The sequence below is a fragment of the Mesoplodon mirus genome (assembly GCF_964341445.2).
Source record: "Mesoplodon mirus genome assembly, chromosome: 1".
Classification (NCBI taxonomy): Eukaryota; Metazoa; Chordata; class Mammalia; order Artiodactyla; family Ziphiidae; genus Mesoplodon; species Mesoplodon mirus.
In genome coordinates this window covers 5,561,409-5,586,421 of record NC_138976.1, presented here as the reverse complement: position 1 = coordinate 5,586,421, position 25,013 = coordinate 5,561,409, and the positions used below count along the sequence as shown (strand labels likewise).

The following is a 25,013-nucleotide window of genomic DNA, read 5'->3' as shown; positions in this document are numbered from 1 at the left end:
TGATGCAGGAATTGCCACTCTACCCCAAGGATGGCGGTCCATGGGGGATTTGAAACAGAAATAGAGCCTTCCCAAAATGCCCCTGCCTTGCAATAATTGCTCGTTCCCTTGCAAAGGAATCCTTTTTGGTAACGACCACGGTAAGTCTATGCTGGCTGGTCCTCTGAGGAGTGGAACCGAGGCTGGAATAAAGAGAGTGGGTTCTGGAGAAGGTGCCACAGACTCCCCAGAGCTCTTTCCAGAAATGGCTCCCTTGAAGACATTTCAAAGTGTACTCAGCCAGAAAGCTTAAAAAAAAAAAATCATAAAAGCAGCCCTCCTCTTCCCAAATCCAGTCCTCCTAAGCTTCCCTCATCCCCTGAGGCTGGAGCAGCCTCTTACCTGCTTCAGGGAAGCCTCTGCATCGGAGCCTGGATGGAGTGGGGGCTTTTCACAAGGTGTTTCCTCCCCATAGAAAGCAATGCAGACAGCTTTTGGACCGGGTGGGATTCCATCTGGTGGATGAATCCACCTGGGAATGGCCTCTGGGTCTCAAGAAGGGGGGCATCTTGATGCACAGAAAGAAGTGACACTTCTCCCCTCCCCTTTGGGGGGACCATGGACCTCTTCAAGAACCTAGTGGAAGCTTGGGACACTCAACACCAAAAATTGGGCCCCAGCACAGATGGAAGACAAGGGGCCAAGCCCTGGAGGGCACTTGTGGCCAATCTCTGTGCTGCTCTGGGCTGCAAGATGAGGTGCTGGTCTCCACCTCTCTGGGCCTTCTCAGCCCGGTGGGTCCCCGTGGTACCTACTGTCCATGCCCAGCTCCTGACCTGGAGGAGGGCCTGGATGGGGCTCCTGCTGGCTCCTACACCATGCTGTAGGCCTGCTCCCAGGAGGGCAGCTGGACCCTGGGCCGGGCTGGGCAGATCTGCTCTGTGTTCCCATCCAGGAGGTGTGACTCCCGGGTTCTCCCTGCTTTCTATAGGCCCCCTGGGTGCACTTGTGTGGCGCGCTCTGATTGTTGCACATTCCTGACCCTGGGATTCCACTGGGGGCCTGGTGGTGAAGGAGGGCACAGTGTGGACCACATTGATAAAAGACCCAACACAAACAGGATGTGGTCTGATGAGAGGGCCAGACGGGGCTGCCCTTTGCCCAGAGGCCCGCCTTGTTCCGAGGAGCACGGGCAACATCCTTAACTATGAGTCACAGGCGTGGCCCCTGAGTACCCTTGGAAAAGGCATCCGAGCCCCCCCTGCAGAATCCTAGCAGGGGTCTGCCTTTGGGGGGTCCGCCTTGCGCTCACTGCTCACACACCCGCCGCCCAGCCAGCACCACCGCCGCCGTGGGCTCAGGAGGTCAGATGGCTGTGAAGCCAGACCTGGCCTTTCACTCTAGTTCAGTGTGAAGTTGTGTTCGGTGCCATAGCTCACCTGCTCTGGAGCCTTATGAGGGGCATCCGGTGCCAAGAGGCTGAGCTGGGCAGTGGGAGAGGGCGCAGAGGGGGTTTGGCGAGCCCCTCCCTCAAGCCCATGGCCCCCGAACCACGGTAGGTTTGCTCCTTAGGAGAGAAGCTCAGTCTTCCCGTCACCATAGCCCCAGGGCCTGGCTCGGTGCCTGCGGCCCACTTGGGAAAGGACAGACGGACCAGCGAGTGTTTTCAAAACTCATCTGCCTCTCTGATGTGAGTCATGGAGATGAGGCTGTTAACCCAGTGTGGGGTTTGTCAAGGGCTGAGTGAAGGTCCTGGTCACGGAGGACACCAGCGTTTGTCATCTCCCCAGGTGAGCTTACAGGCCAGGATGGGGCGCGTCACGAGTTGTCACCTGCACCGCACCCCCACAGTGGGCTTTGGGGCTGGAGGGGGCTGTGCTGTGGGCGCCGAGTCCCTGGGGAATCCACGCTAGTCCAGGCGTGGCCGCGGCCGGGCATCTTGCTCACTCCTCCGGGCGCCCACCCCCCGACTGTTCACAGCAAAGTCTGCTGCATCCCTCCCCCTGCACCTGTGTGATCGCAGAGCGTCCCTGGGGTCTGCTCCGGGCACAGGGGGCTGTGCGGCTAAGCCAGGGTGCGGGTCCCGGTTGGGCAGAGCGCTCTGCAGAGTGTTCTCCAGCCACCAGCCAAGGGGCAGGGCCGGCGCCCAGGACCGGGAAGCGCTGCCCATGGGTGCCCTGCTGACTGGTCCAGCCGCCCGCAGACCCAGGAGCGCCCCTCCCCCGCCCGTCCCCTCCTCCTGTCCCACCGCTGCTGGGAGACCAGCAGCAGATGCCAGAGAAGGCCCAGCGCTGCCCCAGCCTCCGCTTCTCGCCGGGCCTAGATATTCCCTCTGCTGAGCGTGAGCAGGTGCCTGGTGAGGCTGCGGCCACCCTGCAGTTGTCTGGGGGTAGCTGCGCGGGCCAGGCTGGGGACTGGGCACAGAGGATTCCGTCTCCAGGGCCCCCATCCAGCTGGTCTGTCACCTTTGCCTGTGGGGTTGGGTGGAGGGACCGAAGGGCGGAAAATCACCCCCCACGGGAATAGACGGACTCGAAGACCCTTCCCCGCCGCCAGCGCCCTAAGGGAGGGGCCAGAGTCTTTACCCCCTCATGGTGAGAGGGTGGGGAGACGGAGGCTCCCACGCCAGAGCCCTGTCCTGTGCTCCCCTCTCCGGCCCCGTCCGAGGCAGCAAGGAGGTCAAGAACAGGCCGAGCGCGTGGGCGCCTTTGGACCCCTCGGGATGGGGTGGGGTGCACTCTGGCCTCCCTTGGCAAGGGTGAGGACTTTGAGAGCAGGTGAGGGCAGAGGGTGCACCCGTGGGCCAACCGGAGCAGGTGCGGAGCCAGGGCTGCCTCTGAGGGCCCGGCGTGCGCGTGCAGGCGCGTGTGTGCACGTGTGTGCCTGTGTCACGTGAGATGGGAGGTGCGGTGTCATTTTATCTCCCTGGTTCGTGCTGGTTTGTTGAGGCACCGGGTGCGGGTTAACGATGGAGTGCAGCCTGCAGTGGGTCACCAACTCGCTGTGAGGCCTTGGGCCAGACGCTTGCCCTTTCTGCCTCAGTTTCCTTGGGTGTGAAATGAGAGGTTTTGGTTCCCAAACTGTGCTCTGAGGAATCCCTCAGGGACGGCTGTGGAGAGTGGGGAGGGCAGAGGTGAGGTCAAGCCCCGAGGGCCACACCCACCCCAGGAGGAAAGCTCCACTTGGCCGTTGACACATTGGGCGCCAAGAAAATTCTGCTGTGAAAACCACCACTGGCCTGGCTCCCTTCAGGACGGGGGCCTGGGGCTCTGGGAAGTGGCCATAGAAGGTCCCAAGTGTTGGGCATGGGTTGCGTGGGGGGCAAGACTGGGGGCGAGTATGACCCCTCAGCCCCAGCCCTCAAGTAGGAGCACCTGGAGCCAAGTCTGAGGCCAGATTTGGTGCCAAGCTTCCCAACTCCAGGGGCTGCCAGGTGATCTCCAGAACTCCTGGGCCAAAAGATGGTTTGCAAGTGCGCTTCACTGGATCTGGGAAAGATTCCCTGAACCGGGCCAGAGCAGCTTGGCTTGGTGGCGGCAGGAGAGGGACCCACCTTGGGGGGGGGTGGCCCCTGGGGAGGTGGGTGGCCACAATCACCTCAGTGACTTCCCATGGCCTGGCTCAGGGGTGTCACCCCCAGGCGTCCCTGGGGGCCTGATACGAGCCATCAGTGGGCAGGAGGGCATGCCTGTTGGTGAGACCACTTTCTGGAGGGAAGTAGTTAGTGCTGAGGATGGTCTGGGAGACCTCAGGCCGCATGGCAGAGACCTCTGTCTGCACAGGCGGGCAGTGCAGACGCTCCAGCCACGGGTGCCCTCGCAGGTCGACCCGAGGCAGGACGTGGGGCACATTCACTTCCCCTGGCCCTGCACCACGTCTCCAACACAGGCACTCGATAAATATTGGATTTCATCACATAAACTCAGGAGGTTGCTTTGTCCTTAAGCTTCAAATTGGTTTTATAAATAAATAGCCATTAGGGACTGTTTTTCTTAATAAAGAGTCTCAACTCCTCAGGACTCCAGCCCCGGCCACAAGAGAGACCCGCAGGGACCGACTGTGACCCTGGGGACCGTGATGGGAAGCACAGGTAGAGTGGCCTCCCCTCCACCCACGCCGACCCCCGGGGCTGCTGGCCAGGTGTGGAGCCAGCTCTGCCCAAGGGTCTCAGGCAGCTCCTGGGGGCACTAAGCTGCCTGGGGAACACTGTTTCCCATGCAGAAATAACGACGCTGGGGAGTCTGGGGAAATGGTGCAGGAGGCATCTTGGAACGCTGGGGTGTCTGATCCACCCTGTGGGGCGCTGAGCAGGGTGGGGGGCAGAGGCCCGAGTCGATCACCACGAGACTTTATTGGAGACAGGACCACACACACACGAGTGCACACAGGCCGCACTAGCAGCTGTGCCTGCTTTGTCCATCGCAAGCTGCACTGGCCTCTAGCTCCCTCCTAGCCCCGCCCCTCTTCCCAGCGCAGGTCTTGTGTGGAGTCAGGCAGCCTGAGGGCACAGGTCAGAGCCGGGTTCCCCACTCCCTGTCCCCACAGTCCCGCCGAGGTCCAACTTCAGCCCTCCGTGTTTGCCGGTCCTGCCAGCTGCGTGGCCACTCAGGGTTTGGGGACGGCCCTCTCCCTGCTAGCGGATGAAGAGACAGGCCCTGGGGAGGCCCCAGCACTCGGACCAAAGCCTCATGTCCTTGTCTGTACATCCTCTAATGTGTCCCCCCCGTGGGCGTGTGGCTCCTTAAACCTCACCGGTCCGAACCCTGCTCCCGTCCCCCCCGCCTCCCCTTCTGCGCAGCTGGCAGTTCCTGTTGATGAACCCCACGAATCCTCCGAATCCTGGGTGACGGGGCTCCCACCTTCCAGGCCAGAGGCCCACGTGGATGAGGGTGGGTGGCCGTGGGGGACCCAGGAAGAGGTGGGCCCTGGGATATGGATAATCGCTTCTGCCCCAAGGCAAACATTATACAACCTATTTACATGCGGCTGCAGGGGGAACATGCAATTTGAGACCTGCCCACAGCTCGGTCCTCACCTCCTGCCGACTGTGCTGAGGCCATCAGGGTGGAAACCCAGCGTCCATCCCTCCTCTGGACTCGGGGAGCAGGGGTGGCCAGCTGGGTGGCGCCCCAGAGATGTATCCAAAGTTTGCGGGGCAAGGAATGCGGCCATTGGCTGATCCCACAGAACCTACCTGTGCTTGTGGAAAGGAACTTTCGGAAGCTTTGGGGGGATAAATGCACTGCCTGAGGATCCCAGTGTAGAGAGCACCCCTCCCCTGCTTGGCTCTCTCCTCATGGGAGAAGGAAGGAAAGTGGAGGGTGGGGTGTCAGCCAGGTCACGTGGTACACCTGGGCCACAGGTACCCCATCATCAAGCCATCAACTCAGGCATCGTGGGTCAGGGTTCCGGTGCAGTGACCATGGGTCCTGGGTGACCTTTGCACCCATCTGTCATCCCTCGGTCTCAGCAGAGCTGCCGCTTCCCCCGGCTTTCCCAGGGCCTCCTTCCTTCTGTGGTCACTCTCATCTCCAGTGATGGTCATTTGCGCTGAAATCACACTGTGAGCTCCTCCAGGCCAGGGCCCAGGCCTGCCTCGCTCACCTCAGCCTCCTGGCCCAGGGACTGTTTGTGCTCAGCACCAGCCTGTGAAGGGATGCCCTTTAGGAAAGGGGGTGCGCTGGCCTTAGCTGTCGTCACCATGACTGGCTTTGTGCCCATTCAGCCAGCATCTGATCCGGCCGTGTCCCCAGTGGTGCCAGGCCTGGGCTGGGACCGGGGCTGGTGTTCTCCGGCGGGAAGGAACCAGTGTCTGCAGGTCGGCCAGAAGCTCCTGAAAGACCCTCACCCAGCCCCCTGCCAGGCCCAAGCGGTGGCACGTCTGTTCCTCGGCCAAGCCCTGGCACGAATGCCCCTGAGCTTCCTGATGTACACACGCATCTGTGAATCCATTAACATCACTCTCACCAGGAATGTGTTTGATGACAGATCAGAAAGCGCTTGGCACTTTCTAAAGAGTGCTGGCACTGTGAGGCTGGCAGCAGCGGCTCCCCCCAGCCTGGAGCGGGAGCGAGGGGGAAAGGGGGCTCCCGAGATGAGGACGCAGGGCCCATCCAGCCTCTGCTTCGTGGCTGGGGGCCCAGCGGCCCAGGTGGGCTGCTTCTCTTGGCTTCTAGAGGATGGGAAAGGAGCCAGCAGGGGGGCTCTGGGGTCTTCTTACACACACCTCTGCCACACTGCCCCTACCCACCCGCGCCTGTGTGCTCCCGTCACCGCCCTGGTGACACTGAGCTGTCATCACCTGTTCCTTGGCCATCTCTGATGCCAGCTGAGGGCCAGGAGGGCAGGGATGGGGTCTCGTCCAGCAAACCTTGCCAAACGCCGACAGCCAGGTGGGGCTAGAGGGGACCGGCCAGGTCACGTGGTGAGCCAGTGGCGCTCGGGGCCTTACCTGCTGCCCCTGGCCGACTCTGAATTATTATTATTGAAGCACAAAGCTTGGTGGGAGGGGAAGGGAGAGCTGAATCCCGCGCTCCCCCACTTGACTGCCTTCAGGTGTCCTGTATCGGAAGCCCGAGGAGGGCTTCCCCCCTGCCTGAGGAGGGGTCGCTGGGCTGCCCACCCTCTGGGCGGCTCTCCAGGATGACCTCGTGGCCCCCTCGGGTCCCCTCAGGTGGGAACGTGGAAAAGCAGCCCTGCTCTTCCTGGCCGCTGGCCTTGGGAACCTGTGCTTCTTGTTGGGGGGAGCAGTAACAGTACATCGGGCGTTGAGAGGATTCAGTGAGAAACGTCTCTGAGTGCCTGGCGGGCACCTCAGTCTCCCCCACTTGCCCGGTGAGGCCCTCCCTGCCCCCGACTCCAGGTGGCAACACCCCCAGCCACCAGCAGGGGGCGACCTCCCCACTGAGCAGTGTCCGGGTTGACCTGGTAACAGCCACCAAACCCATCTGGGTCCAGCCTTCACCCTCCAGGCCTGCTCCTAGGAGGTCCTAGGGTCCCAGAGTCCCTGCCTGGAAATCGGAGGTGGGGTGGTACAAGCCCAGCCACAGCCCAGACCAGCCCAGCGGTGCAGGCCCCGCCCCTGCCTTCCACAGGCAGGGGAACGGGGTGGGGCGGGGCTCCAGCTGCTCCGGGAAGACAGGAGGAGGGCAGGCACAACAGCCAAGGGGACTGGGGACGTCCCAGGCCTGCAGAGACAGCGGGTTGGCTCGGGGGTGGGGAAGGGCTCCAGGGAACTGATCTCAGCCACCTTGGGGGGTGCGTTCCCGAAGGCAGCTGCACCCCAGCCTGGCCGAGGGGCATGGCGGGATGTGGCCACCCAGCCCATGGGCACAGGCAGCCCTTAGCACCAGCCACTCCCCAGTCCTTGGGAGAGAGGGCGGACCTCCAGGCACCAGAGGAACGAGGAGGAGTCCGGAGGGCCAGGGAGGCTGGCCTCAGACCTGCCCCAGAAAGAGCTGACCCTTCCCTCTGTCTGCTAAAAGGGCTCCAGGTGTGCCATCTGCCCCTCCTCTGTGTGCCCGTCACTCCAGGTGTCTGGGCTGGCAACGTGGAAGGGCTGCCAGGAGCACGTGGCAGATTCCTGGCCCAGGAAAGGCAAACAGCCCAGGAGCCAAAGTCTGGGCAGGCAGAATTTGGGGTGGTCAAATTTGCCCGGCCCACAGCAGCCAGGGCAAATTGGGGATGAGGACAGTGTGAAGGTGACGTGTGGCCTCACTGGTTCAGGGAGTGCTCTCCATCGCGAGGGCGAGTCAGTCACGTGCAGGCAGGCGGGCGTCTGAGCAGGAGTGGAGTTCGGGGTGGGCGTGGGGATGGCGGGCAGGGTGGGGGGTGGAGGGGATGGCGAGGGGACTGGCGGGGGCGGGGACGGGCAGTGGGCGGGGACGGACAGCGCGCCCGTCTAGCGGTCCTCACGGACCGGCCGGATCTTCATCTCGGAGAACTTGAGTGAGTACTGCCAGCCGGTCCAGGAGGACCACTCGACGCCGTCGGCGTAGGAGGCGTGCGCGCCGCGCAGGTACTGCCCGTTAAGGTTGGATGTGTGACAGTTGCGGTACCACCAGGCGCCGCGGTAGAAGGCCGCGCAGTTGTTCTCCGAGTGGTCAGTGTCTCGGTCCTTGGTGGTGAACCTCATGCCGCTGTGCTTCAGGAGGGAGTCCCCTGCGCAGGTGCACACACAGGTGTGTACTCACGGGGGCACAGGGGCGTGCATGCATCACAGCTTCCCGTACACAATGCAGTCCCCTGGACGTGCGTCCAGGATGTGCACGTGCACACATGCAGACATGCGTGACCCCCCATATGCACACTGGTGCACACATGTGCGTGCACACCTGCCCCGCCGCCACGCTCGGTGTCCACGCAGCTCACAGGCACGCACGGTGCTGCCTTGGTGGTCCCTAAGGCTGTCCCTGCGTCTAGGCAGCCTCTCCCTCCTCCTAGCTTTGTCACACACTCCCTTTCCTTGCTTTCTTGCCTTGGCCTGAGAGGAAAGACACAGCCCAGAGGGGGTCTAGAGGCTCAGCAGAGCCCAGACTCCAGCTGTCCTGATTCCTGGCTCTGAGCTCACTTTGTTCATCTGCAAAATGGGTGATTTTGCAGGTGAGGCCCTGCAAGCTTCATGTGGCTGGTGTGAGGACCAGTGGGGACTGGGAGGTGGCAGTGAAAAGCCTTGATCCTGGCCCCTGGCCTGGAAAGACCGCCTTTGTCCTCCCAGCTGGGGAGATTGCTAGGCTACCCTTGCCCCTCCCCATCCCCGCTGTAGCCCGGAGCCCCACCTGCAGTGCCCGAGTAGTCGGCCACAGTGAGCGGGTACCCGTCTTCCTCGGGGTCCACGGAGAACAAGCCCACGCTAAATCTCCCATAGTGGGCGTAGGCTGTGCCGTTGTCAAAGTCCTCCAGGTCCACGTGTAACTCGTAGGCTGCCTGTGTGGTCAGGGCGTGAATCCTCTTGAGCCCTGGAACAGGGGAGAGAATGGTGGGAGCAGTTGGGGGGGCCTAGGAAGTGACGTCCCCAGAGAGAACCAAGGACAGACAAGAGTTAAGCTCACGTGGCTGGTGAGAGAAAGGGACAACCACCACCAAGTGTATGCTGTCAGTCCTGGGCTACTTCCTTCTTCCTGTAGGCCTGTGTTTGGCAGGAAACAGGACTGACAGTTTTTCATGTTTCATGCTTTCTGTGCTCGCTTTAAGTCAGGCTGTGCTTTCCAAATGTTTTAAGCTGAAGGCTGGTAGAAAGGCTGCAGGAGTCAGGAAGAGTCTGGAAACTCTTCTGGATTGGGGGTGAGGGCCCCTTTATCTTCTCTGACACTCTGGGCTCCAGCCGGACGGGATCTGGTACTCACATGCACTTCCCTGGCCTCTGAGCCTTTGCACATGCTGTTCCCTCTGCCTGGGACACTTGGCCCTACTCCTCCTCACCTGGCTACCTTCTGTTCATCTTCAGGTCTCACTTCCTCAGGAAGGCTGCCTGACCTCCTGTGGAGGTTGAGGACCTCTGCCAACCCAGGTGCCCCCATCAGTGTTCATCATTCTGGTCCTGGCTGCCTGCTTCCTTGTCAGCCTTCCCCCCCGCCGTGCAGAAGCTCCATGAGAGAGCAACACAACTGTCCCGCTCACTGTAGAACCCCAGCATCTGAGGGTGGGTCCGGCGCACAATAGGTGCTCAATAAATGCTGGCTTCGTGGACGAGAGGCAGAAGACCATGCCCTCTGCCGTCTCTGGGGCCTGGCTCTGGATGCCCCCTTCCTCTCCCACCCCACCCCAGCCCCCGTCCCTCCCCTCCTCAGTTCTCCTGCGCCCTCCTTGGGGGTCTCACACCAGGCCCTCCCCTCCCCCTCCCCACACCCACTCACACTCAAGGTGCTTCCCTGCCGGTTTGATTACCTCTTGATTAAGAGGGCATTTAATTAAATGCCTTACAAGTTATCAGCATCGAGTGACATTTCATCAGCCGCCCCCCCCACCCCACTTTCCTTTCCTGCACAGGTCAGCGTGTGCACACCCCTAGGGTGTGAGGGCTGTGCGGTCCCCTCCCCACCCGGCCCAGAGGAAAGCTTCTGGTCCAGGGTCCAGGTCCAGGGCAAAGGAGAAGGAGCCATGAAAAGAGCAACAGCCGTACAGACAGCAGATCCGCCAGAACCTCAGAGCATCCACCCACGTTCCTCACCGAGGACCCGGCCTCGGGAGCATAAGGGCCTCGTCTCCCTGCCTCTCTCGCTCCTCCCTGGGCTGGAGGCTCACAGCAAGCTGCTGTCCCTCTCTGGGCCCCAGGCTGCACACCCGTGGAGGGAGGGCCAGAGGGCTTTCCAAGTTGTAAAGGGCAGACTATAGGCAACACTGACAACAGCTGCCGCCCCACCTGGACAGCACTCACAAGTGCCAGACACCGCTATGAGCGCTGCACGTGGATTAATGAAGCCGGTGGGATTCAAACGCGTCCAGTTTAATTAAAGTGTCCCTGTACGGCTCTTAGAACAGTGCCTGGCCCATTGCACACATTATCCAGGTGTTTGCTGCTCCTGTCAGCATCCAATGAGGCAGGTGCTATTATTATCCCTGGTTTATAGGTGAGGAACATGAGGCACCGAGAGGTTAAGGAACTGGCCCAGGTCACACAGCTGGTAAGTGGCAGAGCTGGGATCTGAACCCAGGCAGACTTGCCCAGACTGTGCTCTCATTCAGTACTTTTTTTTTTTAAGGTATTTTTTCCCCAATTTTAGAACTCTATTTATGTTTTCAAAATGGACACTGCTTTACATCATCATCATGAAAATAACGCATGGTCTTTAAACAAAGGAACAAAATCCAGTAGTATGTGAAAAAATGAAGTGAAAATGTATCTTCCCAACTCATCATCTTTTGTAAACAATTATTTAGAATTAGCTACTGTTAACAAGTTGATGGACATACTCCAAGACTTTTCAAATATCTCATTCAGTTCTTGCCCAGGACCAATAATCTGATCCAGGAATAGGGCAAGAGGGAGAGCAGCCCAGGGGGGATGCTGGAAGATTCCTTTCCCCACCACTGAGTGGTCACTGGTGCCCATCATTAGCACCCCACTCCTCCGGGCGAATCAGGGCTCCATGAGCAGTCCCAGTGCCCATGAGGGTGCCCTGAGGGAGGGCCGGGTTCCTCTGGGATTTGGTCCCCCTTGCCTCTATCCTTCTCCCCCTGAACGCCACCTCCCTCCCTGACTCTACCTCCCTCAGTCTTTACTCTCTGGGTTTTTCTCCAGCCCTTGTTGATATGCCAGGATGCTCACAACCCTGGGGGTGCACCAAGATTCAACCCCATCCTCTATCAGAGTTCAGATCACAGACAGTGGGGAGGAAGACACTGGTGGAAGAATACTGAGATGCCCATCACCCCAGTGAACTCCCAGATGGATAACAGACCTGAACCTACCACCTAACACTGAAAAAGCATTTTAAAACTACTCCTATTTTAAAAATTTTTATTGATATAAAACTAGGAGGGGAAAGCAGGGCCTAAAATTCAGAAGATATGAAGGAAAAGACTAGCAGAATTGACTACATAAAAATTGAAAACTTCTAGGAAATAAGCAATAATGTTATCAAAAAAAAACAGCTGAAAGACAAATGACCAGGAGTAACTATGTATCATGTGTATCTGACAAAGAATCAATCACCTTAATATATAAAGAGCTCCCATAACTCAATAAGAAAAGACAAAACACGCGAGGAGAAGGTGACAGGAGAGTGTGGAAAAGCAGAGGCAGGGAACAGCACAGAGCAGTCGAGGGCTGGGCTCAAGCTGACATTCTCGTCAGGGCTCCCTGTCTGTCAGGAGCCAATCAAGGCCCCGCTTAAATGCTTCTCCCACACCCGGTGGCTGCCGACAGATTTCAATTAAGATGCCAGGAGTGGCAGAGGCACCAGTGCGGCTCCAAGGGGGTGGGTGGTGCTACAGGAACAGGGTCCCCACCTGGCCAACTTCTCCCTATCTTTATACACCCACCTGGGTGTAGGGGACAGGGAAGGGACTCCCCACCTGGAAGCTTCTCTCCCCTGACCCCTATCCTGCCCTGCTTTCGTTCACTCAGTTCAGAGTATGGTTCAGAGCTTGGATGGACTCCAGCGTGTGAGTCCTGCTCAGGCTTCCCCGACCCCAACTCGTGCGCGTGCACATACACACACACACACCAGCCTATGACTTGGGTTACTTGCCACCTCTCTGGGCCTCAGTATCTTCATCCCTAAAAGGAGAGGACACGGCAGTTCCATCCCCCTTGTGTGGGCATGCGGCGTCAGGGCTGATGTATATAAAATGGGCTGAGTGCACAGCAGGAGTGCGGTACGTAGGGGCTGAGGTCATGAGGTCCATCTTGGGGTGTCTGGCCTTTCTTGTGGCCGGTGCTCGCCTGGGCACTGGGGACACAGTGGAGGCCAGGGCAGAGAGGGTCCTGACCCTCTCATGGACTCCAGGTGGGGGGGAGATAGACATTAAGCAAATGACAGTGCAAAGCAGGTGCCTCTGTGCACAGGAGAGTGGGCAAGCGTCTGGATCCTGCCCCTGGGACCCACCTTCTCCTGGGTGACCTGGGACCCTCCTGACCCCCCCCTGGAGCCCAGACCTTGGCCCCCAGCGCCCCCTGGTTAGTGCTCCCGGCCAGCCACATGCCTCCACCTTGCTCTCCCCTCCTCCCCTCCTGCCTGGCTGGGAAAGGTTCCCGAAATCCGTGCCCAGGAAAGCTGAAGGGGGAGAGGTATGCCGTGAGGTGTTCAAGGTCATTCGAACGATGCTGGGGAGGGGGAGGGCGGGGGGCACGTGGCTCCAATGACATGTGTTTATTTTATGTTAAAAATATAAATGGGGGGCTTCTCTGGTGGCGCAGTGGTTGACAGTCCGCCTGCCGATGCAGGGGACACAGGTTCGTGCCCCGGTCCGGGAAGATCCCACATGCCGCGGAGCGGCTGGGCCCGTGAGCCATGGCCGCTGAGCCTGCACGTCCGGAGCCTGTGCTCCGCAACGGGAGGGGCCTCAACAGTGAGAGGCCCGCATACCGCAAAAAAATAAATAAATAAAAATAAATTTAAAAAAAATAAATGGGAGATGACTGCTAAAGGGGCACGGGGTTTCTTTTGGGGGTGGAGAAAATGTTCTGGAATTAGATAGTGGTAACAGTTGCACAATTCTGTGAATATACTAAAAACCAGTGGGACTTCTCTGGCAGTCCAGTGGTTAAGACTCCGTGCTTCCAATGCAGGGGGCATTCCTGGTTGCGGAACTAAGATCCCACATGCCACGCAGCATGGCCAAAAGAGAAAAAAATAATGATAATAAAAACCACTGAATTGTGCCCTTTAAAATAGTGAATTATGTTTCAAACAAACCAAAAAAACCCCAAACCTGACCTCAGGCCACAGCTTCCTCCCAAATATATACACGACCTCTGACCTGTGATGTTTATGGATGTTATTCTTTAGAATGAAATTATGTGAGATGTTTACATTTTAAAATACTGAGTGAATTTAAAGATAAATAGTAAGTAAATAATAGTGATAATAATAATATTAACATAAGCTCATTGAGCCCTTACTTTGTGCCAGGCAAGGGATACATGCCAGCCCTGGGACCGCGGGAGCTGTGGCCAGGAGCACCGACTGGCCGCTGCTTTTGGGAGATGCGCCCTCGGTGTCCAGAGCACAGCGTCGGCAGTGCTGACCCCCAAGAGCAGGGCAGCACTGGGGTCGCCCTGGTCCTCCAGCACCTGGAACAGTGCCCTTGCGCTGGCCACAGCTGCCTGATCCGGGACAGTGACCAAGTCCCAGGGCGTCCCCGGCAGGAAAAGCACACATCTCTGCGGGACACCCCCCCACCCCCGGCGAGCGCACCGCCTTTGGTTTCATGCTCGTGGAGCTCCTTCACACTGGACGCACGGATCCCCTCTGCACGTAGCACCAGGGAGACCCGGACGGCATCCACATGAGGAGGGGGCTCGGATGTGACAGGGTGTGGTGCACAGGGAGAGGGCAGGCCACCCCGTGGGCGGGGCATCAGGAGCCTCACCTAGCCAGTGCTCGCCCGTGAGCCTGCCGAAGCCATCCCGGTACGCCTCCCAGCCTCTGAAGAAGTTCACGGAGCCGTCTTCCCGGCGCTGAAACACCTGCGAAGCGAGGAGGAGGATGGAGAGCGAGTTCCAACCTTCCCAGGACCCCACGTGAGTCCCCCCGCCCCACACTCTCCCGTCACCTGCCTGCTTGGGGACAGCAGGGGCCGGGCCTCCATTTCCCTCAACAGCTCCCACCGGGCCCCAGAGCAGAGCAGGGGCTCGGGAGTCTCGTGGTGGCCCGAGGGGGGACAGACCGAATGCCCCCAGGCCCTGAAACGTCCCCTCAGGAAGGAACTGGGGTGGACTGGGGTGCAGTGGAGGAAGCCTGGCTTCCAGGCCCACCTCTGCCACCTCACTGTGGGACCCTGGACGGGTCCCATCCCTGCTGGGGCTTCAGTTTCCTCACTGGTCAAATAATAAGGGGGTGAGCAAGGGTCCCTACATCTTTTCCCAGGTCAAAACAAAACTGAACAAAACCCCATTCTCAAGTTTTTAAAACCCGATCACACACACACACACACACACACACACACACACCCAGGCCTGGCCGCCAGAGCTCTGTCTCTCGATACGCCCCTGCTGCAGTCACGCACTGCACAGCCCCCCTTATAAAGAGCCTGGGCAGGGGATGAATGGAGGCTTGGGAAAGCAGAGCCCCGGCCACCCCTCAGGGGGGGACCGGGAGTCCACAGCCAGCGGGGGTGTGACGCGGGTACTGACAAGCAGCCCGGCTACCTCTGTTCTTCATTTTAATAACATTCTTGATTTGGGAGTCGGGAATCCCATCGGTTAAATTGCTTTGAAATAAGTACCACGCTGGTCCAGGCCAGAGCTGCCTTGAGTCTGTACAAGACCCACTGACAATCTTGTTCCCAGCTCGCCCCCCCACCGCCCCCAACTCTTTCTAACAAGACTTTTTCTTGCTCATTTGCAGAGGGGGGCAGCATCCGCCCCCAGCGCCCCCACCGCGCCCACGTCGGACGTGTTAGAGATCGGGCTGCGGCACCAGCAAGCCGCCCCTTTCATCCCCAAACAGCCTGATTTCAGCCGCCCGGAGCTGCGTCTGCACGCGGCGCTGCAGCTGTCCGCGGGGACCCATCCGTCACAGCGCTTGGGCAGCTCTGACCTCAGGTGGCAGGAGGGAGGTGACACCTTTTTTTCTTGTTCCGCTACCTGCAACCTGGCCCAGCCCTGACACGTGAAAGCCCTCAGAAGGGACGGGCGCGGAAGGAAATTCGATCAGGCTCGGAGATCTGAGAGCCGGCCGGCGGAGAGTGGTATTGATGGCTGCAGATCGGGACCCTGAGCACGCGCCCCTTGAAAGGCCTGATCCTGGCAGAAGCTCAGATGCTCCCCCGAGAAGGCCTCGGACAGCGGAGCCTGTTTCTGCAGGAGGAGGCGGGGGAGAGGGGGGCTGGAGGGGCCGGGGAGGGGGCATGGTGGGGCAGTGGTTACAAACCTGGGCTCTAGAGCTCCGGCTCTGCCCCTTACGGCACCGGCCAGTTACCCCACCTCTCTGAGCCTCAGTTTCCACATCTGTAAAATGGGGACCCCGGCAGCACCTCCCCCCTTGGTGACCCACCGAGAGTAAGCTCGGGGCCTGGCACACCGTAGATGCTCAATCCACACCAGCCAAGGAGACCCACAGCCTCGGGACGCAGGCCGGCCAGGGCCACCCCTCCTCCCTCTCCCTCGGACCCTGCCCCAGGCCACACCCAGCCCCTCCTTCCAGACTTGGGCCCCTCTCCTCCCGAGCCTCCCGTCCCAGGGCACGTCCCCAAGCCTCGTTCATTCTCTCAAATGTTCCACTGAGCATCTCCATGTCAGGAGGAACATGGGGAGAGGTCTGGCTCAGGGGACCCCCCCCAGGCGGGAAGTAGGACTGGTCTGACGAGTGGCGTGTGGCCAGCGGGGCCGGCATCTGGGAAGGAATCCAGGGTGGCCCTGAGGAAGGGCCGGGTCCTGGGCCCTGCATTTCCCAAGGTGTGGTCGGGGAAAAGCATGCCTCCCTCCGCTGCCCCGCGCCCCGGGCCCCGCTCCCCTCGCCCACGGACCAGCCCACCTCCTGGGACCTCAGCGAGGAATAAATTACCCAGTGGCTGGTACCAGTGTTGCCATCGTTATTGTTGTTCCTGTTCCCGCTATTAGGGAGTAGAAGTGGGGTTACCACGCTTCCAGGCACGGGCAGGACTCGAACCCCAGAAATGGGGACGGACGGGCAGAGTGGCCAAGACCGGCTGGGGTTGAGAGCTGACCACAACAGATGCTCGGGGTAAGTCCTCCCTGCCCGGCAACACGCACATCCTTGCCCCAACCCTAGGAGGCTGGTTCTGTGTCCCCTGGGCCCCCTCCTTGTTACAGGAGACAGAAGCTCGGAAACTGGCCAGAAGTCAGGTGGCCGTGAGTGGACAGTCTGAGCCACACCTCACCCCTCAGCCTGAGGCCAGGCTGGACACCCGGAGGCCAATGTCCTACCCCCCACGTCCACGCTCTCATCTGTCACTGGCCAGGACCTCCCAAGCCTGCCCCCTTGCCTCCTTGCCAGGCCTCTCAAGGCAAGAGCTGACCTCTAAGCCACTGTCCTCGGCCCCTCTTTCCCTCTGCCCTCCGGGGCTGGGCGCCAGCAACAGGCAGGGCCCCTGCTGGGGCTCGGTCTGGGTGTATGATCAGAGGGGATGAGCGCACGTTTAAGGCCACCTGGGCCTCCCTGCCTTTCTCCTCCACCTGGGAAGGTATCTGCAGTCAGCTGCGAGTGGCAGACATCCCGCCGAGATGGCTGGAGTCTGCAGCAGCTCAGAGGCCCCCGCCGAGATGGCTGGAGTCCGCAGCAGCTCAGAGGCCACAGCATCGTTTGCTAACACGGGCGCTTTACCCTGAGTGGTAACGAAGCATGAATCACCCCTTGAAGACACATCCACGACGCGTGGCTTTTAGACTTTTGGACCGTGATCCAGGGAAATGCAGTTTACATCATGACACATACACTCACAGCTGTTTGTATCTGAAACAAAAGCTTCCCGAAAGGATATTTGCCTTTAACATGAATAGGCACTAATATTTTCTAACCTGTTCTATTCTATTCCACTCTATTTGATTAAAAAAATAATGTTGATCACAACCCATTAAATTGATTTCTCCACCTGCCAACGGAGCACAACCCAGCCTTTGATGTTGCCGGCCTTTGCCATGGGCTGCCCTGATGCCTTGGTTCAAACGCTGAGTGACTGAGCATGCCGGGCACTGGCTGGGATCTCAGACTCGAAACCCTGGCCTTGCCCTCGAGCCGATCACAGTGCATCGTGGCCAGCAGAAGCGTGTTCCAAGTGAGCACCGGCACAGGTCATCCACGGGTCCTGCAAGGCTCCCAGGAGTATGTTTCCTCTGATTCAGAGGCTCAGGGTGAACTGCAGATGTGGCTTCAGATTTCTGGAAACCAGCTGGACTTCAGGGGACGCCGGACGGCAGGATGTCACCAACGAGAAGGCCTTCAGTTACAGAGCAAGGATCAGCCAGATAAGAAGAGGGAAGCGAGTAAAGGATTGATCCCCCTCCTCCACCCTGCCCACAGAACGGGGGTCCCCACTTAGGCAAAAAGTGGGGGAAAGGTAGGGAAACAGACTTTATTTTAGGGCTAAAACATTCATCAGTCTGGCTCCTGGGGCCTTCTCCCTAGGGTTCCGGCTGCAAAGTGATTGATGTAGAAACGCTTCCGCGGCCTCTTGGGCAGGTGCCACGAGTGGGAAGACAGACGGGGTGCGTTTTCTTGGTGCGGATTCTCAGAAGCCAGCAGCCTGCTGCCCGGCGTCTTCCAAGTGCCGCTTCGCGAGGCTCTGCCAGGGGCGCGCTGGGCCCACACGGTCCTGCAGATGGTGCCGGGCGGTTTCAAAGGAAGGAGCGGCTGCACTGGGGCGGCGGCAGGAGGCGGGGGTGGGGTGGGGGGGGGCAGCAGAGCCGCTGACTCTCCCGTGTGTCAGACGGGCTCCCGGGGCCTGTCTCGTGCTCTGCAGGTCTGGTCTCCACTGGAGCCCCTTCCTCAGACGGGCCCTGTCCGACCTGCTGCTTGTTTGCCACGCGGCCCAGAGTGTGGAGTCTTCCCGAGTGTCGGGGCCCGGCTCTGTGGTCACCCCAGTGCCTTCAAGGACAGTCACAGCCCTCCCCGCCACAGCCCGGGAGGGAGCGGTTCGTGCCCTCATTTGGCAGATGAGAAGACTCAGGTTTGGAGAGGTGGGGTGACCTCTGCAGAATGGGGGTGCCTCAAGGTGGGGACCCACTGAGACCAGAAGAGGAGAGGCTGACGGTACACAAAGTCTGAGGGCAGCCGAGGGGTACCCCACGGCTGGGCGGGTGGACGTTGCTCCCCTACATCCATGAGCCCCCGTGGCCCTTATCATAGCTGAGCCAGACCGGCTCCAAAAAACACCCTGGGCTGGCACTCAGGAGACTCAAGTTCTAGCCAGACTCCAGCCAACAGGCAGTATGAGCATCTAAGTCTTGGCTTCTCTCCTCTGCAAAATGACAGGTTTGCTGCTCCAGACCCCGTAGGGTATGCCTGGACTCATGGGGGACTCTGGCCCTCAGAAAGTTCACAGCCCCAGGAGAGATGGGTGCACAAGCCAGCAGTCTCAGGGCAGAGCAGCTCCCGACCTGACCCTTGTGCTTCCGTTTCCTCATCTGTAAAACGGGAATTAGAACAGCTCCAACCCACGAGGATAGATGTGCTGGTTGATACGGGGCATCCCATAAGGGTAACAATTGTTGTTACATTTGTTGGCCGCTCAGAGGAGGATGAGCCACCTGCTGGGGTGGCTGGGAGGGTGTTCCTAGAGGGCTTCCTGGAGGAGGAGGTGCTCAGCGGAACTGCAGATGGAGCAGGGTCTCGGCAGGTGGTCAGAGGCGCTGAGGCGCAAGCGATAGAGGCGGGGTGGGTCCAAATGCTACGAGATGGGGAGGGTGTGTCTCTGCCGCCTGAGAAGGGTCCCCACGAGGCAGCATGTGAGATTTTCCCTCAACTCTGATGAAGCTGCTACAGAAACCAATTACAGGCAGAATCGTGTTGGTTGTGCAGCTGTGGCGTCCACCAGCTTCCCGGGCCTCCCGAGCAGGTGATTCCGTGAGGAGGGGTGGCGGGCTGTGGCAGAGGCGGACTCTTGTCTCTAAAGGGCAGAGAACTTGGACAGGCGAGCAAATGCAGCCCCTCAAAGGCGGCCCCTGGGGGAGACTCCGCCCGCTTTCCCGGGAGACAGTCACCCCTCAAATCCTTTCCAGACACCTCTGGATAGCAGGCCCACCCCAGCCCCGCTGCCTGGGCTTGCGGCAAGAGCGCACTTCCTGGACTGAGGCCGAGCTGAGTTCAAATCCCGGCTCTGCGTCTCCTGGGCTGTGTGACCTCGCACGCGTCACAGACCTTTCTGAGCCTCAGTTTCCCTCTCTGTAAAAAGGCCCCACCAGCAACGCCTTCCTGACCCCTGCAGGATCACGGCAGAGACGCAATGAAGCAAAAGGTGTACGCTCGGTGGGGGGCGGGGGGGACGGAGCACAGTAGGTCTAACTTCCCTCCCCTTCAGAACCAGCTGCCAAGCCCAGAAGGAAGTGGGCCCACTCCTTGTTTTTGACTGCAAATGGTACCCCTGGGCCTGGCTCCCGGCCACGTTTCCCAGGCTTGGCAGTCGGTGCCTGCCGGTTCCTGGCAAACACCGCTCAGAGCTGCCATTTATCAGATGCTGAGGCACCGGGCCGAGCTCCACGTGCATCATCCCGTCTACGTTCAAAGTTTGAGAAATCCAAATTGCTCTGGACAGAGGCAGCTTTTCTCCGACCTAATGGGTCAAGGACCAGAGGGGTGTTGTCACCAGTCGCCGTGGCCATTGTGAGCGTGTGCAGGGCTCCGAGGACTCCCCAGAGCAGTTCGGAGCCCGACAACAGCCTGGGGCACTGATGTCACGGCAGGTCCTCCTGCCACCACAGCCTGTGGGACACACAGGGAGAAGACAGCACCCCTGGTGGACTCCCAAGTCCTGCTACCCGGCACCCCCAGTGCATCCCGAAGCATGCTGGCTGGCGCTGGGGAGCTGTTCATCTCTCCTGAGCCTGGTCCCCCTGCTGGGCTGGGCTCTGCTCAGGTGGCGGCTTCTTTGATGAGAGAAGGATTTTCCTCCCACCTGGGGAGCTCAGGTAGGGCAGGAACGGGGCACGGTGGGAGGGGAGGGTTTCTCTCGCAGTGGAGCCAATTAGAGGCCTATCTGAGCCGGCCGACCCCGCAAGGCAGTACAATGCCTGGCAGAGGACGCAGGTTCGGGCCACTCGGCTCACGGCACTGGGGGAAGCTGGCTTTGCTGTGGATCCGCCTGGGGGCGCAGAGCAGAATCAGTCCTATCGCAGGTCCCCACTGTAGGAGGTGCTGAACTGGACCCGATTTCTGTGACCCCGGCTGGTGATTATACAAAGATGAGGGCTTGGCAGTCAGGCCCAGTTTGCCGCACAGCGGAGGCGGATCTTGGTGGGGACAAGGCTGTGCCTCGGGGCCTCGGGGCAGGACAGCAGGGGACCCAGTCTGCTGATGCCGGGCTGGACCCTCCTTCCCACCATAAAACACACATGGGGCCCTGGGCATGGTCACCCTGTTCCCTAGGCTCTGAAAGGTGACCACGTGACATACAAGGGCCACCCCACTGGCTGGACGAGGAAGGAGATGCCCCAAGAGGGAATGTGATCTTTCCAGTCTCACAGGGCCGGGGAGATGAACTGGAAATGGCTGCTTCTTCCCATGCATCAGCTTCCAAATGAGGGAATTAGGCCTCTGTTTTTACGAATTTTCTTCCCCTTTAAAAACACTGCTTGACTGTAAGATCCTGCAGGGTGGAGCCAGATTCCTCTGTTGGCAGGGAATCCCCAAGGCTCACGTGGACCCCTGATGTCCCTTCCCCCTTCCCCTGCTCCATCCCTACCGGTGAGCACCCTGTGGAGGAGTCTGACTGTTCCCACCATGAAGAGCACTACATTAACCCATTTAACAGATGAGAAAAGTGAGGATCCGAAAGGTGAAGTTACACTGCCAGAAGATGCCAACAGTCACCTGTCCGGCAAGTATTTAGGCAGCACAGATGGTGTGCAAGAACCATGCGGACCCCTGAGCTACAGTGGCCACCAGATGACAAGTCACTGCCCTGCGGAGTGCAAGCCTGGCTGGGACATAGACGGGTAACACCTGGGCAGTGATTGCTTAGCTGCACCTGTGACAGGTACAAAAAGGGAGCATGAGGGGTAGACCCGGGAGGCCTTGTACCAAAGGACCTGGCCACCAAGCTGGGCCCCTTGCCCAGGGTCACAGGTCAGCAGGGGCCGGCCTTTCCTTCCTGCCTTCCCCCTTCTTTTCTGGGGCAGGGGTGGGGTTGGGTGTATATCTTAGGTTCAGGAGTGGCCTTGCTGATCAGCGTGACCCTCTGTGGCCTGGGTCACTGGGGTCGTTGGTGAACATAGAGCGGGGCTGGGGCTCAGCCAGGGCCAGCGGCCACATCAGCGGAAAGGCCACCTTGAGGCGTGTGTCCATCTGTCCCCAACCTCATTCCCACGTGGCGACTCCCACGCCCTCAGCAAGGGTTCAGGGCCTGAGGAACTCACGCGCCCCCTCCACCCCTCAGCCCCACGTTTCTGGGTCACTCCCTCCGTGGGGAAATTCTGAGGGCAGCAGGAGCCCACTCTGCCCCCCAGGTAAAAGCCCGATTCCTATTGTACCTGCAGAAGCCACTCGACCCAGGCCCTGTCTGCCTCTCCACCTGGCCCTGGCCCCTTGAGCGCCATACACCAGCAGAACGGAGCCACCGCGGTCCCAGAACAAGCTGTGCCACCTCCCTGCTGCCCCCACACGTGTTCCCTTTGCCTGGAACACCGTTCTCGCCTCACTCCCCCACCAGAGCTCCAAATTCCCAGTGCAGAAGCCTCTCTGGTAACCCCAGGTGGCGTGAGGGGCTCCACAGCCCTCATACAAGTCAGCTGATTCGCCCAGCTCCCCGCCCGACCGGCAGCTTGCTGCGGAATCTTCTGGCCTGTGGTTGGCGCCCTGTGGTTGAATCCATGAATTGACAAGTGACACCGTGTGACAGTTCCACGGACTTGCGTGAGGCTGGGCTGCTTATTTGCTGGGTGGCCTTGAACAAATCTCTTGCCCTCTCTGAGGCTGCCCGGCTGGCCTCCAGGGGTTGGAGGAGGGCTGGCACAGTGCCAGGCAGGGCCGTGGTATATAAACTGTAAAGTGTCCCTAAGGGGGCAGGGATGCTGAGCCGCCTCCTTGCCCAGGCCCGGCCGGCTCTCTGGGAAGCAGGCTCCGGTTGACGTGTCCATCCCCAGGCATCCTGTCCACCGGCGTTGGCACTTGAGGCCCGGCAGTTTGGACATGGAGCCTAATGAGGATGGATGGTATTGGGGTCCAGAAAGGCGGCGGCCAGCTCCCTCCCAAGCAATTGGGTTTCCGAGCGATTCCGTGTGGCAGGGAGGTAAGCCTGACAGACGCCCAGAGGTATCTGGGACAAGATTGCTTCTGACGGAATCCCAAATGGATATTAACGTCTATCGGCCTCGCAAGCACTTCTCAGCTGAGAATGGCCTTTCTTCCAGGCCAGCTGATCCAGATGTCTCAGAGGGAGGGCTGAGCAGGCCGGCGCACCTCATTGACTCCCCTCTAATTGGCCCCGGAGCCCGGGCCCGAGGAATTACCCGCCTCCCGGCCCCAGTCCTGGTTGACTCCCCAGGAGATTGGCTTCAAGTCCACTGGAGTGGAAGATGCACGGCCCAGGTCGGCGTCTTGGTGTTTCATTTAGCCTGTCCTATCCCTTAACTCTGATTTCTGGGCTCTGGCTGGTGCATTGGAGCTGTTCTGCCCGCCGAGGGGTTCCCAGACACAAAGGCCATAACTCAGATGTTCCGAGTTAGGAAAACAAAAGCGCTTTTAGGCCCAGAATGTGAATCCGGTACACTTAAACTCTCTCCTCTGGAGCTTGAAGAGAGGTTTAGAGGTGTGTCTGTCTCGGGGTCCTCGGGGATTCTCACCGGCTCTCCCACCAGCTCCTAACAGCAGGCTCTGCCCCCCGAGAGCATCTGCTTGCCCCCTGCCCACCCGCCTCGCTCGGGCCTCCCCGTCTCGCCTCCTGCTTGGATGGTTTACGATGTCGCCCTCACCCTTGCATGCCACCATGCAGCCCCCAGGCATTTTTGCTTTGTGGCTACGTTCCCCCCCGCCCCCGCTAAGGCAGAGTTGAACCATTGCAACAGAGACCGTGGGAGACCAGTGGGCCGACCCTGGTCTAGAAGGGGCTTCCCAGCTGGCAGATCTGGAGACCCCTAGGTCTTCAAGCCAGGCCCTCTGCCTCACCACCTCCACCCCTTTCTCCTGGCACTGGGGAGGTCTCAGGGCCACCTACGGCTGTCTCACCCCTGCCTTTCTATTGCTCCCACTTCCCTCCCAGGCAGGAACCAGAAGGCGCAAGGAAATCACGACGGCTCCTTGCCAGGAGACCACCAGGGTCTCTGCTCGCAGCAGCTGTGCTCCCCCTTTTATCTCCTGCACACGCACCATCTACTGAATAACAGAAAAAGTCAGCCCTTGAACTCACATTAGCAACAGTTCATTCCGGGACCCAACCCTAGCACCCCCGGCACAGCTGCTCGGGGACGGGGTGGCGGCTCCAGCCTCAGGGGGTGGAAGGCGGCTCCATGGTCAGACCTCCAAGGGTCAGCACATGACCTCCACTCGCCCCGTGCAAGCTCTGAACGTGGAGATCTTTGGTAAGGTTATGGGCAGGTCTGCGTGGCCGGGAGCACCCGGGCAGGGCCAGGCCAAGGGTGGAAGGCTGGGTGAGAAGCCTCTCAGAGCACCCCGGGTTCATGTGCACAGCCTCCTGGGTCACCTCAGGGACTGCCCTGACCATCTGCAGGGCCCAAAGGAAGCAGAGCCTGGCCGAGCTGGCCACACAGCCCCGGAGACTCACCGTCCAGCCACCACCGTCAGTGCGCATGTCACAGTAGACCTGGAAGCCGGCGGGGTCGTGTGTGGGGAAGACAGAGTAAACGCCGTCCTCCTGCTGTCCACTCAGGAGGACGTCCAGACAGTCGCGTGGCCGAGAGCCTGAGACAGGGAAGGCCGTCAGGGCACTGGGCCTGGCACCCGTGTCCCCCCGCCACAGCCCCCCGCGCCGTCCCCGGGTCTCTCTGACTTGTCTGTCCATCCAGCAATGTCAAGTGGGCTCCAGAGCACTGGCCTTGGGGTCAGACCGTGGTTCTGCCTCTCCCTGGGTGAATCTGGTGAGTGAGCACCCTCTCTGAGCCTCACTTTCCTCATCTGGAAAATGGGTACAATGAGCTCCGCCTCATCAGGCTGGGAGAGGGGTCAACAGGAGGGTGTAGGTAGGGCGCTCCGTGCTGCCCAGCAGCATGAAGTCCTCAGCATACAGCAGCAGTGTTTCCTTGTTAGTGGGGCAGGTGGTGGACAATGTGGGGATGAACCTGGGTACCCAGGTCACCCAAGGAAGGCAGCCCCACCCCACTCACCGTTGGCACAGCCCCGGGGCCGCGATCCCCTGGCAGGCACCCTCTGAAGGTCAGCCTTGACGTGGGGCCGGCCCAGCCCTCGGTCCCTCTGCAAGGCGTCCAGGACGTCACTGACGGAGTTCACTAGGTGAGCCATGTGGCCTTGGCTCTCGGAGAGAAGCTGCGGAGCACAGGGTTCGGTGGAGCTCCGGGTGGGTGGAGCACAGGGGTGGGTGGAGCTCTGGATGGGTGGAGCACAGGGGTGGGTGGAGCTCCGGGTGGGTGGGCCTCTGGGAGGGTGGAGCACCGGGGTGGGTGGAGTGCCAGGGTGGCAGGGGCTCTGGTGGGCACACAGCCGCCCCAAAGGCGGAGGTGGGCTCCTGGTGGGATGGCAGCCCCTGCCCTACTCTGGCCCCCATCCGAGGCTGTCTCAGCCCCA

At 60.1% G+C, this 25,013-nt stretch overlaps 1 protein-coding gene across 1 annotated transcript in view; it reads right to left on the bottom strand.

Moving 5' to 3' along the window:
* Window positions 1–7,879: 7,879 nt before the first annotated feature.
* FIBCD1 (fibrinogen C domain containing 1) overlaps window positions 7,880–25,013 on the bottom strand; it is a gene marked incomplete at both ends in the record, with an annotated part of 30,487 nt that continues 13,353 nt past the window's right edge. Inside the window, 5 exons of the mRNA XM_082620933.1 lie at window positions 7,880–8,139; window positions 8,757–8,936; window positions 14,014–14,110; window positions 24,037–24,173; window positions 24,596–24,755. Of these exons, the coding sequence (XP_082477059.1) occupies window positions 7,880–8,139; window positions 8,757–8,936; window positions 14,014–14,110; window positions 24,037–24,173; window positions 24,596–24,755 (834 nt within the window). The remainder of the gene's footprint in view (window positions 8,140–8,756; window positions 8,937–14,013; window positions 14,111–24,036; window positions 24,174–24,595; window positions 24,756–25,013) is intronic.